Source organism: Panthera onca, chromosome A1 (genome assembly GCF_046562875.1).
Source record: "Panthera onca isolate mPanOnc1 chromosome A1, mPanOnc1 haplotype 2, whole genome shotgun sequence".
Taxonomy (NCBI): domain Eukaryota; kingdom Metazoa; phylum Chordata; class Mammalia; order Carnivora; family Felidae; genus Panthera; species Panthera onca.
Window position 1 is genome coordinate 217,966,091 of NC_138339.1, and position 15,784 is coordinate 217,981,874.

Consider the following 15,784-nt stretch of genomic DNA (forward strand, 5'->3'; position numbering starts at 1 on the left):
ACATGACAACACTATTTTGGTGTCAATAACTTATTCTTTTAAGCTAGAGTTATTTTATGATCTCAATCTCACTGTAACTATTAAAATTGAGCATATATACAAATGTAGCTGTCTTTTTCTTTTTCCAGTAAAGCAGTAACTCCCAGAAAAAGCCATTTCTTAAAATAGTTAGAAATTATAACAACCAGCTTAGTTTTCCTCTTAGGCAGTATCTTTTCTAGCTTGTATTTAAATAGCTTGCTGAATGAAGGAATTTGATGTATAATAACAAACTAAATAGATATGTTTAGATGCATGTGTACAGCTGTGTTTGTGTGTGCATGAGAGAGAGAGAAAGAGAAAGAGACTCTTAGCGAACTTCAAATGAAGTCTTTTCCTTTGAATATGTCTAGGTATCTTTCTCCAATCAGATCCCCAAAGAAAAAAGGAACTACACGTGTAAATTCTACTGCAAACACAGAGGCACAAGCAACCTCAGCCTTCCAGACTCAGAAGCCATTGAAATCTACCTCCCTTTCACTTTTTTACAAAAAAGGTTAGTAGATGATTACTTTCAAGAACGTGACCTCTGAAACCTGGCTGTGACTGGGTTCAAATCATGGCCCTTCTGCTTACTAGGTTTGACTTTGTCACCTATTATCTCTGTGCTTCAGTTGCTTCATCTGTAAAGTGGAAATGATAATAATGTATTTTATAATAATAATCTACCTTATAGGGTTTTTGAGTTAATTAAATGAATTAACACATAAATGCTTCAAACAGGGCTTAGCACATAGTGAGCACTCAAAAAGTGTTGGATGTTGGTATTGTTGCTGCTGCCGCGTTTGTTATGCCTTCAAATTTGTTTTTGGAAATGTTTGCCCCTGACAGTACCTCTACTGTTCAGGTGTGTATGTAAAGTTAAGACTGTTAAAGTGTGCTGTGGTCTAGTTCAGGCATATTTCCTGGTAATTAGGTTGTAGAGCGTTCTCTGATTGTGTGTGTATGAGGTGGGGCAGTTGTGTCTGTGCATGTGTATATACAGCTGACCCTTGAACAATGTAGGGGTTAGGGGCGCTGATCTCCCATGAAGCCAGAAATCTGCATACAGCTTTTGACTCCCCAGAAACTTTACTCATAGCCTACTGTTGACTAGAAGTCTCACCGACAGCATAAACAATTGACACGTATTTTGTATGTTATATGTATTATATACTGTACTCTTACAATAAAGGAAGTTAGAGAAAAGTATTATTAAGAAAATCAGGGGTGCCTGGGTGGCTCAGTCAGTGAAGCATCCAACTCTTGACTTCGGCTTAGGTCATGATCTCACAGTTTCATGAGTTTGAGCCCCTACCTCAGGCTTTGCGCTGACCCTTCAGAGCCAGCTTGAGATTCTCTCTCTCTCTCTCTCTCTCTCTCTCTCTCCCTCCCTCCCTCCCTCCCTCCCTCCCTCCCTCCCTCCCTCCCTCTCTCTCCCTCTCTCCCTCTCTCCCTCTCCTTCTCCTTCTCCCTCTCCTTCTCCCTCTCCCTCTCCCTCTCCTTCTCCCTCTCCCTCTCCTTCTCCCTCTCCCTCTCCCTCTCCTTCTCCCTCTCCCTCTCCCTCTCCCTCTCCCTCTCCCTCTCCCTCTCCCTCTCCTTCTCCTTCTCCCTCTCCCTCTCCCTCTCCCTCTCCCTCTCCCTCTCCCTCTCCCTCTCCCTCTCCCTCTCCCTCTCTCTGTCTCCTCTGCTCATGTTCAGTCTCTCTCAAAATAAACTTTAAAAAAATCATAAGGAAAATACATTTATAGTACTGTCCTGTATTTATAAAAAAAAATCCATGTATAAATGGACCCTCACAGTTCAAACCCATGTTGTTTAAGGGTCAGCTCTGTGTGCAAGGGCACACGCACTTGAAGCTCTCTGACGGAACATGAAAAGCCAGATTCCTCTGCGATAAATACTTTTTCTGATTTTATTCAGGTCAGAAATATACTGAGTTTTATAGGCATATTGTAACATATCCCTTAAGTTAGAGCAGTGTTAGCGAGTGTGGTCCCCAAAAGCAGAATCCACCTCACCTGAAAACTTGTAGAAAGGAAAATTTTTGTTTAGGCCCCATTTAGAACTATACTCAATCAGAAACTCTAGAAGGATGTGCAAAAAAAACAAAACAAAAAAAAAAGAAAAAGAAAAAAGAAAATCCTTATTTTAACAAGCCTTCCAAGGCAAGTCTAATGCATGCTAAAGTGTGACCCAGTAGAGTAGTTACCTTAAAAATTCTGACTACTTTATGAGTCTTTGAAAGGTGTAATTAAAACAAAGGTCATTAATATATAAAGTAGATGGGAAAAAAAACCTCAATTTTGTGTATTCCTTTTCTCCAAACCTGTATCCCAGTAGTATTTTTTATAGACTCTCTAAATAAATCTTATGTTAGTATCCAAGGGCTAGTTTGCCTTCTGTGTACATAGCTCTGCACTAAGACTAGGGATTATTAACTCATAAAATAGTGATGGAGGTAGCTGAGGTTACTGTTAAAATGCTGTTTACTGTTGGTGGGAACGCAAACTGGTGCAGCCACCCTGGAAAACAGTATGGACATTCCTTGAAAAGTTAAAAATAGAATTATCCTATGATCCAGCAATTGCACTATTAGGTATTTACCCAAAGGATACAGAAATGTAATTTGGAAGGGATAACACGCACCCTGATGGTTATAGCAGTATTATCAACAATAACCAAATTAAGGAAAGAGCCCAAATGTCCATGGATAAAGAAGAGGTGGTATGTGTGTATGTACGTGTATGTGTGTACACACACATATATACATACATATGTGTATATACACACACGTGCACATATATATATACACACACAATGGAATATTAACCATCAAAAACAATGAAATCTTGGGGTGCCTGAGTGACCCAGTTGGTTAAGTGTTCGACTCTTGATTTCAGCTCATGATCTTATGGTTCATGGGTTCGAGCCCCACATTGGGCTCCATGCTGAGCATGGAGCCTGTTTGGGATTCCCTCCCTCCCTCTCTCTCTCTCTCTCTCTCTCTCTCTCTCTCTCTACCTCTGCCCTCTACCTCTACCTCTGCCCTCCCCTGCCTGCATGCTCTCTCCCCCCTCTCTCTCTCAAAACAAAAAAGAAGGATGAAATCTTGCCATTTGCGACAATGTGGATGGAGCTAGAGAGTATTATGCTAAGTGAAATAAGTTGGTCAGAGGACAGATACCATGATTTCACTCATTTGTAGAATTTAAAAAACAAAACAAATGCACATAGGGGAAAAAAAGAGGCAAACCAAGAAACAAACTCTTAACTATAGACAACAAGCTGTTGGTTACCAAAGGGCAGGTAGGGAGTGGCTTAAAGAGGTGATGGGTATTAAGGAGGGCACTTGTGATGAGCGCTGGGTGTTGCATGTAAGTAATGAATCAGTGAATTCTACACCTGGAACTAATATTACATGTTAACTAACTGGAATTTAAATAAAAGCCTGAAAAAAAGGTGCTGTTTAACAGTGTTATGGTTATAACAATTTAATGTTCTGAAAAATCCACTTGTAACTGAAAATGAATAATAAACACGATTAATTCCCCTTATGTCTCCAGTGTACCGACTGGCGTATCTTCGACTAAATACTCTGTGTGCACGCCTTCTGTCTGACCACCCTGAACTGGAACACATCATCTGGACCCTTTTTCAGCACACACTGCAAAATGAGTATGAACTCATGAGAGACAGGCATTTGGATCAGGTAATAATGTGGTTCACTTCTCTTCTCCTACTTATTTGTTAACTGTATACTGATTTCTTAAAAGATTAGATCCAAATGAGAAGCTAAATCAATTTTGCAGACTTAATATATGTGCACTTGTTAGCTACCTTTTGTAATTTTGTTGTACTTCTTAGAGCTTTAGAGCTTGAGAGTATTTTAGTAACTTGCTTAATGACCTAAAAGATCTTGTTTACACAAATCATTGAAGAAACCGTTTATTGTGGACTTTTTCTGTCTTGTGGTAAACTAGATTTCATGTTAGTATGGAAAAAGCATGAGATTTAAGAACAATTTGATCTGGGGGCACCTGGGTGGCTCCGTCGGGTAAGCGTCTAACTTCGGCTCAGGTCATGATCTCACTGTTCATGAGTTCAAGCCCCACATCAGGGTCTGTGCTGACAGCTCAGAGCCTGGAGCCTGCTTCAGATTCTGTGTCTCCCTCTCTCTGCCCGTCACCTGCTTGCACTCTGTCTCTCTCTGTCTCTCAAAAATAAATGAACATTAAAAAACTTATTAAAAAAACCCAAGTTTATCTAAAACAGTGCCTACTGTTTGAACGAATGAACAAAGTAATGACTAAAAGATTTAATTTACAGAGAACCATCTCTCACATCTTCATTTTTCTTCTCTGTACCGAATAATAAGAATATATTTTTTTTTTAGTAACAACTTATTGAGATGTAATTCACATACCATACAAATTAAAGTATACACCCCAGTGGTTTTTAGTATATTCATGGAGTTGTGCAAGCATCGTCACAAACACTTTTAAAACAGTTTTTTATCATGCCAGAAAGAAACACCATACCCTTAAGTACTTACCCCCTGTTCCCCCACTCCCTCCATCCCCAGGCAATACTAGTCTTTCTATCTCTGTAGATTTGCCTATTCTGGACATTTTTAATAATTGCAGTCATATAATATGTTGTCTTTTGTGTCTGGCTTCTTTTATTTAGTATAGTGTTTTCATTGCTTATCTATGTTATAGATTGTATAAGTACTTCATTCCTTTTTATTGCTGAATAATATTCCATTGTATGGATATACCACATCATATATATCTGTTCATCATTTAGTGTACATTTACTTTCTATTTTTTGGCTATCATGATTAATGTTACTGTGAACATGTATGTACAAGTTTTGTGTGGATATATGTTTCCAGTTTTCTGGATGTATACCTAGAAGTGAAATTGTCAGGTCATATAATAACTGTGTTTAACCTTTGAAGCCTGGCCAGATTATTTTCCAACTTACCCACATCATTTTACATTCCTACCAGCAGTGTATGAGGTTCCAGTTTCTCCACATCCTCACCAACTTCTTATTTGCTTTTTTAATTATACTCATCCTAGTGGGTATAGAGTGATATCTCTTTATGGTTTTGATTTTCATTTCCCTAATTGCTAATGATACTGATTGAACATTAAACACACTTTTCATGTGCTTATTGGCCATTTGTTTATCTTCTTTAGAGAAATATCTATTCAGATCATTTACATAATTTTTAATTGAGTGTCTATTTATTATTGATTTATAAGGGTTCTTCATGTTGTCTACATAAAAGTCCCTTATTTCATATGATTTGCAAGTGTTTTTTCCAGTTCTGAGTTGTCTTTTTCACTTTTTTGATGGTGTCCTTTGAGGCACACAAGTTTTAAATTTTGATCATATTCCACTGGGTGTTGTATGGAAATCAATTTGACAATAAATTATACTTAATATAAAAAAATTTTGATCGTGTTCAGTTTATCTGTTTTTTTCTTTTGATGCTAGTGCTTTTGGTCTCATATCTATAAAACCATTGCCAAATCAGAGACCACCAAGGCTTATCCTTATTTTTCTCCATTTTTCTCAGAGCCTGGGAAAAATGAGTATGAACAATTTAATGTTCTGAAAAATCCACTTGTAATTGAAAATGAATAATAAACATGATTAATTCCCCTTCTAGCTCTTACGGCTTTTTTTGAGTTAATTTTTCTGTATGGTGTGAGATAGGAGTCTAACTTCATTCTTTTGTGTGTGAATACTGCTTGTTCCAGCACCATTTCTTGAAAAGTCTTTTCTTTCCCTCTTGACAGTTGTCAAAAATCAACTAACTATATATATGTAAAAGTTCATTTCTGGTCTCTTAATTGTACTGCATTGATCTGTAGGGAAGCATGATACCCCAGTTTTACTCTTCTTTTTCAAGATTTGTTGTGCTGTTCTGAAGCTTGCATTTCTATATGAATTTTTAGGATCACCTTGTCAATTTGTACAAAGAAGGCAACTGGAATTTTGATAGGGATTGTACTGAATCATAAATCAGTTTGAGCAGCTCTGTCATCTTAACAATATTAAGTATTCCAGTCCATGAACATATGATGTCTTTCCATTTATTTAGATGTTCTTTAATTTTTTTCAGTAACGTTTTTAAGTTTTCAGAGTACAGCCTTGCATTTGTTATATTCAATTTAGACCTAAGTAGTTTATTCCTTTTAACACTATTGTAAATGAAGTTGTCTCTTTAATTTCTTATTTGGATTGTTCATTGCTAGTGTATGGAAATACAATTAATTTTCATATATTAATCATATTATCTTACAGTTTTGCTGAAGTAATTTATCAGTTGTAATAGTTTTTAGTGGATTCCTTACTATTTTCAATATATAAGCTCATATATCTTCAAATAGAGGTAGTTTTACTTCTTCCTTTGCAATCTAGATGACTGTTATTTCATTTACTTGTCAGATTGCTTTGGCATAGAACCTCCAATACATTACTTAATGAAAGTGGTGAAAGGGGACATCCTTGTCTTATTCCTGACCTCAGGGGAAAGCATTCAGTCTTCCACCGTTAAATGTATTGTTAGCTATGAGTTTTTGTATATGCCCTTTATCAGATAATGGAAGTCCCCATCTATTCTTAGTTTATTGAGTGTTTTTATCACAAAAGGGTATTGAATGCTTTTTTCAAATGCTTTTTTCTGTATCTATTGAGATGATCATTGGGTTTTTTCCTTTTTATTGTATTGTGGTGTATTATATTAATTAATTCTTCAGTATGTTAAACCAGCCTTGCATTTCTGGAATGAATCCTACTTGGTCACATAGTATGTTAGATATGCTGCTGATTCAGCTTGTTTTTGTTAAGGATTTTTACATCTGTAATCATAAGAGATAATGGTAATTCTCCTCTGATGTCTGTTTTTGAGTACTACTGACCTCACAGAATTAATTGGAAAGTGTTCCCTCCTCTTCTAATTTCAGAAGAGTTTGTGAAGAATTGGTATTGATTTTTTTTTTAATGTTTGGTAGAATTCACCAGTGAAGCCATCTAGGCCTGGGCTTTTGTTTGTGGATAGTTTTTTATTATTAATGAAAGCTCATATTTTCTATTTCTTCTTTAGTCAGTTTTGGTAGTTTGTGTCTTTTCTTAAATTTTTCCAGTGCATCTTAGATAGTTATTTTGTTGGTATGCAATTGTTCATAATGTTCCCTTAAAATCCTTTTATTTCTGTAAGGTCAGTAGTAATGTTCCCAATAAGAATATTTTTAGCAAAAGGTACACTAGTGTATAAGGGTATAACCTACAAATATGTATATTTTACAAGAGAATAAATATTTGGATATATAAATTCTAGGATGTTGGATTTTTAAAAGTAGTCACTCATTGCCTTATGGTTCTGCTTTTCTACAATATAGAAAGACAGTAGTGCTAAGGGTTTCTAAAGAGATTAGGTATCTTGAATCAAGAAGATTTTTGCAGAGAGAAACCTTAGGAAAAGAACTGAAGTAGGAAAAAAATGTGAATTAGCAAAGAAGTTATTGGATGGCATTCTGAATGGGGAGACCAGAATTGGGGCTGGTAGGTTGCTGAACAAGGGATGGTGAATAGATATTCTCGGCGATAGTATATATAAGCAAGAATGTTGCAGAGATATGAATACTTAAATTTGGCAATAAAATTCATGCAAATGAAGAAAGTTTGATTTTTTAAGTTCATAGAGAATAATTTCTAATCTAATTTTTATATTAAATTTTTTAAATTGAAATGTAATATGCATATAGAAACATCCATGTATCATAAGGATACATCTTAATGCAGATTCATCAGCTGAACTCACCTGCATAACCTGCCTCCAAATCAGGAACATTATCTATAATACAAAGACTCTCTCCTGCCCCTTGCTAGAAAGTTCCCTTACCACTATCACCAAATGTATTCAGTATTATTTTATCTGATAGTTTGAACCTTTTACACAACTGGCTTTTTTTCTTTTTAAGTTCTAGTTACACAGTTAACTCATTCGAGTTTCAGCTTTTCTGGGAAAAATTTAAGTAATGGGTGAAGGTTAGAGTTATTTACAAACCAGATGATCAATTCTAATAATTGAGATTTGGCTATTTGCATTTTGTCCCTTAAACACAATTTGGGCTAAACACTTCACATCAACTTTCAAACTGGGCTCAGGATTAGAAAAGATAATCCTATAGGAACTTAAGCTTCCGTTTTATTTTTGAAGCTAAAAGAAAGATAACAGAGTACTCTTTAGAACACAACTATGTAACAAAATTCTGATATTTTTATATTACGTTGATTTACTAGATTATGATGTGTTCCATGTATGGCATTTGCAAAGTGAAGAATATAGACCTTAAATTCAAAATCATTGTAACAGCATACAAGGATCTTCCTCATGCTGTTCAGGAGGTAAGTAACCTTCCATGGTAAGATTTTAGATATATCCATATCGATAATATAGATAACTTAAGTCATTAATTAGACCATATATTCTGACCTTCTTATATAAATTCACCTGTCAATTTTTTACTTTTATGTTATTAATTATTTGTAACTAAAATGGAATTGGAAAGCTAAGACATTTTAATATCCAAATTTATATTTTAAAGTTAATAAGGAATACTGTATCCCTCCAACAAAGAGGAATATTTGTAATAAACTTTACATGTATATATACATAAAAAATATCTGTGATGTTTCAGGGCGCCTGGGTGGCTCAGTCAATTAAGTGTCCAGCTCTTGGTTTTGGCTCAGGTCATGATCTCATAGTTCATGAGTTCAAGCCCCGCATTGGGCTCCGTGCTGACAGGGCAGAACCTGCTCAGGATTCTCTCTTTTCCTCTCTCCCTCCCCAACTCTTTTTCTTTCTCTTTCTCTCTTTCTTTCTCTCTATCTCAAAGTAAATAAACAAACTTTAAAAAAAATGCATCACATTTCACTTCTGGTAGAGCAGCTATAATCTAAACCTAAGAAGGCTTTTTCAGATGATTTTTTACTACATAGTATGTGATTCTTACTGTTCAAACATATTATGAATTATTTATAAAGAAAATCTAAAGAGATAAATTTCTAAATTCATTTAACAGTTGTTTTTATTCTTCTTCCTCAGACATTCAAACGAGTTTTGATCAGAGAAGAGGAGTATGATTCCATTATAGTATTCTATAACTCAGTCTTCATGCAGAGACTTAAAACAAATATTTTGCAGTATGCTTCTACCAGGGTATGTCAGAAGTATCCTTTGATTGGGAAACTCTATTTATAAAGCAGTGGATCTCATTAAAACATTAAAAAAATAATCTACTTTTTGTTTTTGCCTTAGCCCCCGACTTTGTCACCAATACCTCACATTCCTCGAAGCCCTTACAAGTTTTCTAGTTCACCTTTACGAATTCCTGGGGGAAACATCTATATATCACCGCTGAAGAATCCATATAAAATTTCAGAAGGTGTGCCAACACCAACAAAAATGACTCCAAGATCGAGGTTTGTGTTTTCTCTTTAGGGAAGGGGCAAAGAATAAGAGGAGATTGTTTTGACCCAAGTACAAAAATATAAAGCTTTCTTCATTTAAAATGAATGACAATTTATATTAAGTGACATGGCAAGAATTTGGTAGGAAAGATAAATAATGTTTACTTAAATGGTTTTGCAAATTTAGTCATCAACCTTTCTGGTTGCTGGGATCTATTTTTTGTGAACAGAGAACAACTTTTGTAATAAGTTTAAAATCACTTTCATATTTTTGCAAGTCGACAATCTGCTAAACAAAGTGGATTACTTTCAGTTAAGAATTTTTATTCTGTAGATTTATTGAATGTCCTATAAGCTCAGTGAACTTGTTCGTCTTGCTTTGTTGTTAAAATGTAGATGACTGATTAAATGTAGATGACTGTAAATTAAGTCTTTAGAAGTCCATTCTTAATTCTGCCTGCGGTTTCCTTACATTACTTGGGGCAGGTGTCAGGGCTACTACGGAAGGGTGCTGTCTATCAGGGAGATGATGAGTATGAAGCTGTTTTAAATTCCTAGATGAAAGGTTCTGTGCAACTACAAATCATTATATCATCTTCTACATCCAACCACAAGTGCTTTCTGGCTTTGAAGTGCTTCCATTGACTTATTATATGTTATCATGGGCAGTTTGAAATTGACTTAATTTGTAGAGTGGTAGGCAGATTAGGAAGTATAGTTAATGTAGTCTCATCTCCCCAAATTGTCAGCTCATATAGTTGTACTTAATGGGCAAGAAAAACAGGGAGAAGGAGATATATTAACCCTTGAGAAAACATTTGTGTGGGGTGTTTAATTACATAAGTAATGCACACTCATGGTAAAAATCTCCAACTCTACAGGAAGAGATAAAGTAGAAAATAATTGGCAAATGATATAAGTGCTCTCATGCACTTTGTACCATATTTTATTTGATGTTCTTATAGTATCTGTGTACTGATACCTACAAATTATGTTGTAAGTTCCTAACATGCTGCACTGTGCATATTTAATTTACAGTCCCACACTGCCACATGAAAATGTATACTTAGGTAATGAGAATTGATCCATATTATACTTATGATGATGGCTATTTGCTGAGTTTAGTAAATCATTTCTGGGTTGAGGTTCTTTAGCAAAAAATTCACATTCTTAAAGTTTTAGATAAATCATTTGTCAGGCATTAAGAGAGCATCTTTAAAAATTTTTTTTTTTACATTTATTTATTTTTGAGAGACAGAGACACAGCATGAGCAGGGGAGGGGCAGAGAGAGAGGCAGACACAGAATCAAAAGTAGGCTCCAGGCTCTGAGCTGTCAGCACAGACCCCGATGCGGGGCTTGAACTCATGAACAGCGAGATCATGACCTGAGCCAAAGTCGGATGCCCAATCGACTGAGCCACCCCAGGCACCCTAAGAGAGCATCTTAATACTCTACTTATCCAGCATATTTAGGTATTCTGCTTAATCAAATATATATAGAATGATGGCCACTTATCAAGGAATTGTAGGACAGTAAAATCTATTAGTCCCATGTGCATATGATTAGTCTCATGTGCATATTATTATATCCTTGTTATGTCAGGCTAATGCTGTTCTTCAGCTTTATTATTAAAAACAAGTTATATGGTTCACTCATGGCAACCACAAAACCCCAAACCTATGATATATACACAAAAAATAGAAAGAAAGCCAAATATAACACTATAGAAACTCATCAATCACAAAGCAAGAGAAGAAGGAACAGAGAAGAACTACAAAACAACCAGAAAACAAGGAACAAAATAGCAATAAATACATACCTATCAATAATAACTTTAAATGTAAATAGCCTGAATGCTTCAATCAAAAGAGAGAGGGTGGTGGAATGGATAAAAATACAAGACCCTTCTGTATGCTGGCTATAAGAGACTCACCTTAGACATAAAGACACATACAAATTGAAAGTAAAGGGATGGAAAAACATTCACCGTGTAAATGGAAGCAAAAAAAAAGGCAAAAAAAAAATCAGCAGTACTTATACGAGACAAAATACACTTCAAAACAAAGACTGTAATTAGAGACAAAGAAGGGCATTACAGAATGATAAAGCAGTCCAACAAAAGGATGTAACATTTGTAAATATCTGTGTACCCAACACATGTATTAGGGCACTTAAATACATAAAGCACATACTAATGAACATAAAGGGAGAAATTGATGGTAGTACAGTAATAGTAAGGGACTTTAACCCTCCTCTTAATATCAGTGAATAGATCATTCAGGCAGAAAATCAATAAGGAGACAGTGTCTTTGAATGACACTTTGGAACAGGTGGACATAATATTCAATCCAAAAACAAAAAAAATATTATTCTCAAGTGCACATAAAACATTCTCCAGGATAGATCACATGTGAGACACAAAACAAGCTTTAATAAATTTAAGAGGATTGAAATCATACCATGCATCTTTTATGATCACAGGAGTATGAAACTAGAAATAAATCACAAGAAAAAAACTGGAAAAAACACAAACACGTGGAGACTAAACAACATGATACTAAATAACCAATGGGCCAACAAAACAATCAAAGAAGAAACAGATTCATGGAGAGAAATGAAAATGAAAACACAATAGTCCAAGAATCTTTGGGATGCAGTGAAAGAGTTCTAAGAGGAAAATATATAGCAATACAGGCTCACTTCAAGAAACCAGAAAAGCTCAAATAAACAATAAACCTTACACCTAAATGAACTAGAAAAAGATGAACAGCAAAGCCCAAGGTGAGTAGAAGAAAGGAAATAATAAAGATCACAGCAGAAATATATGATGTAGAGACTAAAAAGAAGAAAGTTAACAAAACCAAGAGCTGGTTCTTTGAGAAGATAAACAAAATTGATTATCCCTTAGCTAGACTCATCAAGAAAAAGAGACAAAGGACCCAAGTAAATAAAATCAGAAAGGAAAGGGCAGTAACAGCTGACACCACAGAATTATGAAGGAATTTAAGAGACTACTACAAAAAATTGTATACCAACAAATTGGATGACCTTGCAGAAATAGATAAAATCATGGAAACATACCATTTTCCAAAACTGAATCAGGAACAAATAGAAAATCTGGACAGACTGATTACTAGTAATGAAATTGGATCAGTAATCAAAAAACTACCAAAAAATAAACGTCCAGTCCAGATGCATTAATAGATGAATTCTACCAGATATTTAAAGAAGAATTAATACCTATTCTCCTCAAACTATTCCAAAAAAATGGAAATGGCAGGAAAGCTTCCAAATGCATTCTACAAGGCCAGAATTATCCTGATCTGATAACCAAAACCAGACAAAGTCCCCACAAAGAAAGAAAACTACAGGCCAGTATCCCTGATGAACATAGATACAAAAATCCTTGACAACATATTCAATAACATATCAAAAATATCATTAACCACAAGCAAGTAGGATTTATTCCAGGGGTGCAAGGGTGGTTTGATATTTACAAATCAATCAACATTGTGCAGTGCATCAACAAAACAAAGGATAAAAATCATATGATAATCTCAGTAGACCCAGAAAAAGCATTGACAAAATTCAACATCACTCATGATAAAAAACTTTCAACAAAGTGGTGTTAGAGGGAACATACCTCCACATAATAAGGCCATATATGAAAACCCACAGATAACATGATACATACCACATGATAACATCATAGTGAGAAACTGAGCTTTTTCTCTTAGATCAGGAGTAAGACAAAGGATATTCACTCTCATCACTTTTACTTAACATAGTACTAGAAGCTTCACCCATAGCAATCAGGGAAGAAAAAAAATGAAAGGCATCCATAGTAGTCAAGAAGAAGTTAAACTGTCACTGTTTGCAGATGACATGATACTGTACATAGAAAATCCTGAAGACTCCACCAAAAAACTACTAGAATAAGTGAATTCAGTAAAGTTGTAGGATATAAAATTAACATACAGAAATCTGTTGCATTTCTATGCACTAATACTGAAGTAGCAGAAAGGGAAATTAAGAAAACAACACTATTTACAGTTGCACCAAAAAAGAATAAAATACCTGGGAATAAACTTAACCAAAGAGGTGAAAGATGTGTATCTGAAAACTGTAAAACACGAAAGAAATGGAGGATGACACAAACAAATGCAAATATATTCCATGCTCATGGCTTAGAAGAATTAATATTGTTAAAATGACCATACTACCCAAAGCAATCTACAGATTCAATGCAATCCCTATCCGTGTACCAATAGCATTTTTCACAGTCTAGAACATATAAAAAAAGTTTGTATGAAACCACAAAAGACCCCTGAATAACCAAAGCAACCTTGAAAAAGACCAGGGGCACCTGGGTGGCTCAGTAGGTTGAGTGTCTGTCTTTGGCTCAGATCATGATCTTGTGGTTTGTGAGTTCGAGCCACACATCAGGCACGCTGCTGCCAGACTGTCAGTGTAGAGCCCTCTTCGGATCCTCTGTCTTCCTCTCTCTGCCCCTCCCCCACTTGCACTCTCCCAAAAAATAAATATTAAAAAAAAAAAAAGAATAAAACTGGAAATGTCACAATCCCAGATTTCAAGAAAGGTTTCAATGTCATAATTACTACAAAGTTGTAGTAATCGAAACAGCATGGTACTAGCACAAAAATAAACACATTGATCAATGGAACAAAATATCCCAGAAATAAATCAATGATTATATGGTCAATCTGTGACAGAGAAGGAAAGAACATACAGTGGGGAAAAGACCAACTCTTCAATACATGGTGCTGGGAACACTGGACAGCTACGTGTAAAAGAATGAAAGTGGACCACTTTTTAATACCTTACACAAAAGTAACCTCAAAATGGATTAAGACCAAAATGTGAGACCTGAAACCATAAAACTCTTAGAAGAGATCATAGACAGTAATTTCTCTGACATCAGCTGTAGCAACATTTTTTTTCTCAATATGTCTTCAAAACCAGGGAAACAAAAGCAAAAATAAACAAGTGGAACTATATCATAATAAAAAGCTTCTGAACAGCAAAGGAAACCATCGATAAAATGAAAAGGCAAGCTAATGAATGGGAGAAAATATTTGAAGCCATATATCTGAAAAAGAGTTAATACTCAAAATTTATAAAGAGCTCATACAACTCAATAGCAAATAAACAATTGAATTAAAAAAGTGAGCAGAGAATCTGAATATACATTTTTCCAAAGAAGATGTATAGATGGCCAACAGATACACAAAAAGATACTCAAAATCACTAATCATCAGGGGAATGCAAATCAACCATAGTGAGATAGCACACCTGTAAAATGACTAGAATCAAAAAGACAAGAAATAACAAGTGTTGGTGAGGATATGGAGAAAAAGGAACCTTTGTACACTGTTGCTGGGGATGTAAAATTGGTACAGCCAATGACGGAAAACAGTGTGGAGGCTTTTCAAAAACTTAAAAATAGAAATACCATATGATTCCACTATTGGGTACTTATCCAAGAAAATTAAAACACTTATTCTAAAAGATATGTTCTCCTGTATGTTTACTGCAGCATTATTTACAATATCTAAGATATGGAAGCAACCTAAGTGTCCATTCATGTATGAATGGATAAAGAGGATGTGGTATATATGTACAAGGGAATATTATGCAGCAGTTAAAAAGTACAAGATTATGCCATTTGAGACAACATGGATGGACCTAGAAGATACTCTGCTAAGTGAAATAAGTCAGAAAAAAACAAATACCACATGATTTCACTCATAAGTGAAATCTAAAAAAAAAAAAGAAAAGAATAAACAAAAATCAGAATCAGACCTATAAATACAGAGAACAAACTGGTGGTTGCCAGAGGGGAGGGAGTTATGGGATGGGCAAAATGAGTGAAGGGGAGTGGGAGATACAGGCTTCCCGTTTCAGAATAAGTAAATTGTGGGAATAAAAGGTACAGCATGTGTAGTGACACTAGTGATGATAGTCTGTGATACTGTAATAGCAATACATAGTGACAAACAGTAGCTAAGCTTGTAGTGAGTATAGCATAATGTATAAACTTGTTGAATCACTGTGTTATACACCTGAAACTAGTGTATCCGTAATGTGTCAACTATACTCAAACAAAAACAAAAGAACATAAATTATATGGTTCAAACAAGGGCAGACTAATAGAGATTTCTGATTCTAAGATATATGACAGACTTTACTATATATCAGTAGAAATCTTAATTCAAATACTGATTATTTAATACTGTAAGTTTTTGCCAAAT

The 15,784-nt window shown here is 35.1% G+C and overlaps 1 protein-coding gene across 8 annotated transcripts in view; it reads left to right on the forward strand.

Annotated features, from left to right (window-relative positions):
- The window catches only part of RB1 (RB transcriptional corepressor 1), a 191,510-nt gene that overhangs the window by 168,372 nt on the left and 7,354 nt on the right, over positions 1-15,784 (forward strand). For all 8 annotated transcript variants that reach the window (XM_060637193.3, XM_060637194.3, XM_078433693.2 and 5 more), the window contains 5 exons: positions 393-535; positions 3,585-3,730; positions 8,341-8,445; positions 9,146-9,259; positions 9,359-9,522. In XM_060637193.3, coding sequence (XP_060493176.1) covers positions 393-535; positions 3,585-3,730; positions 8,341-8,445; positions 9,146-9,259; positions 9,359-9,522 — 672 coding nt within the window. The remainder of the gene's footprint in view (positions 1-392; positions 536-3,584; positions 3,731-8,340; positions 8,446-9,145; positions 9,260-9,358; positions 9,523-15,784) is intronic.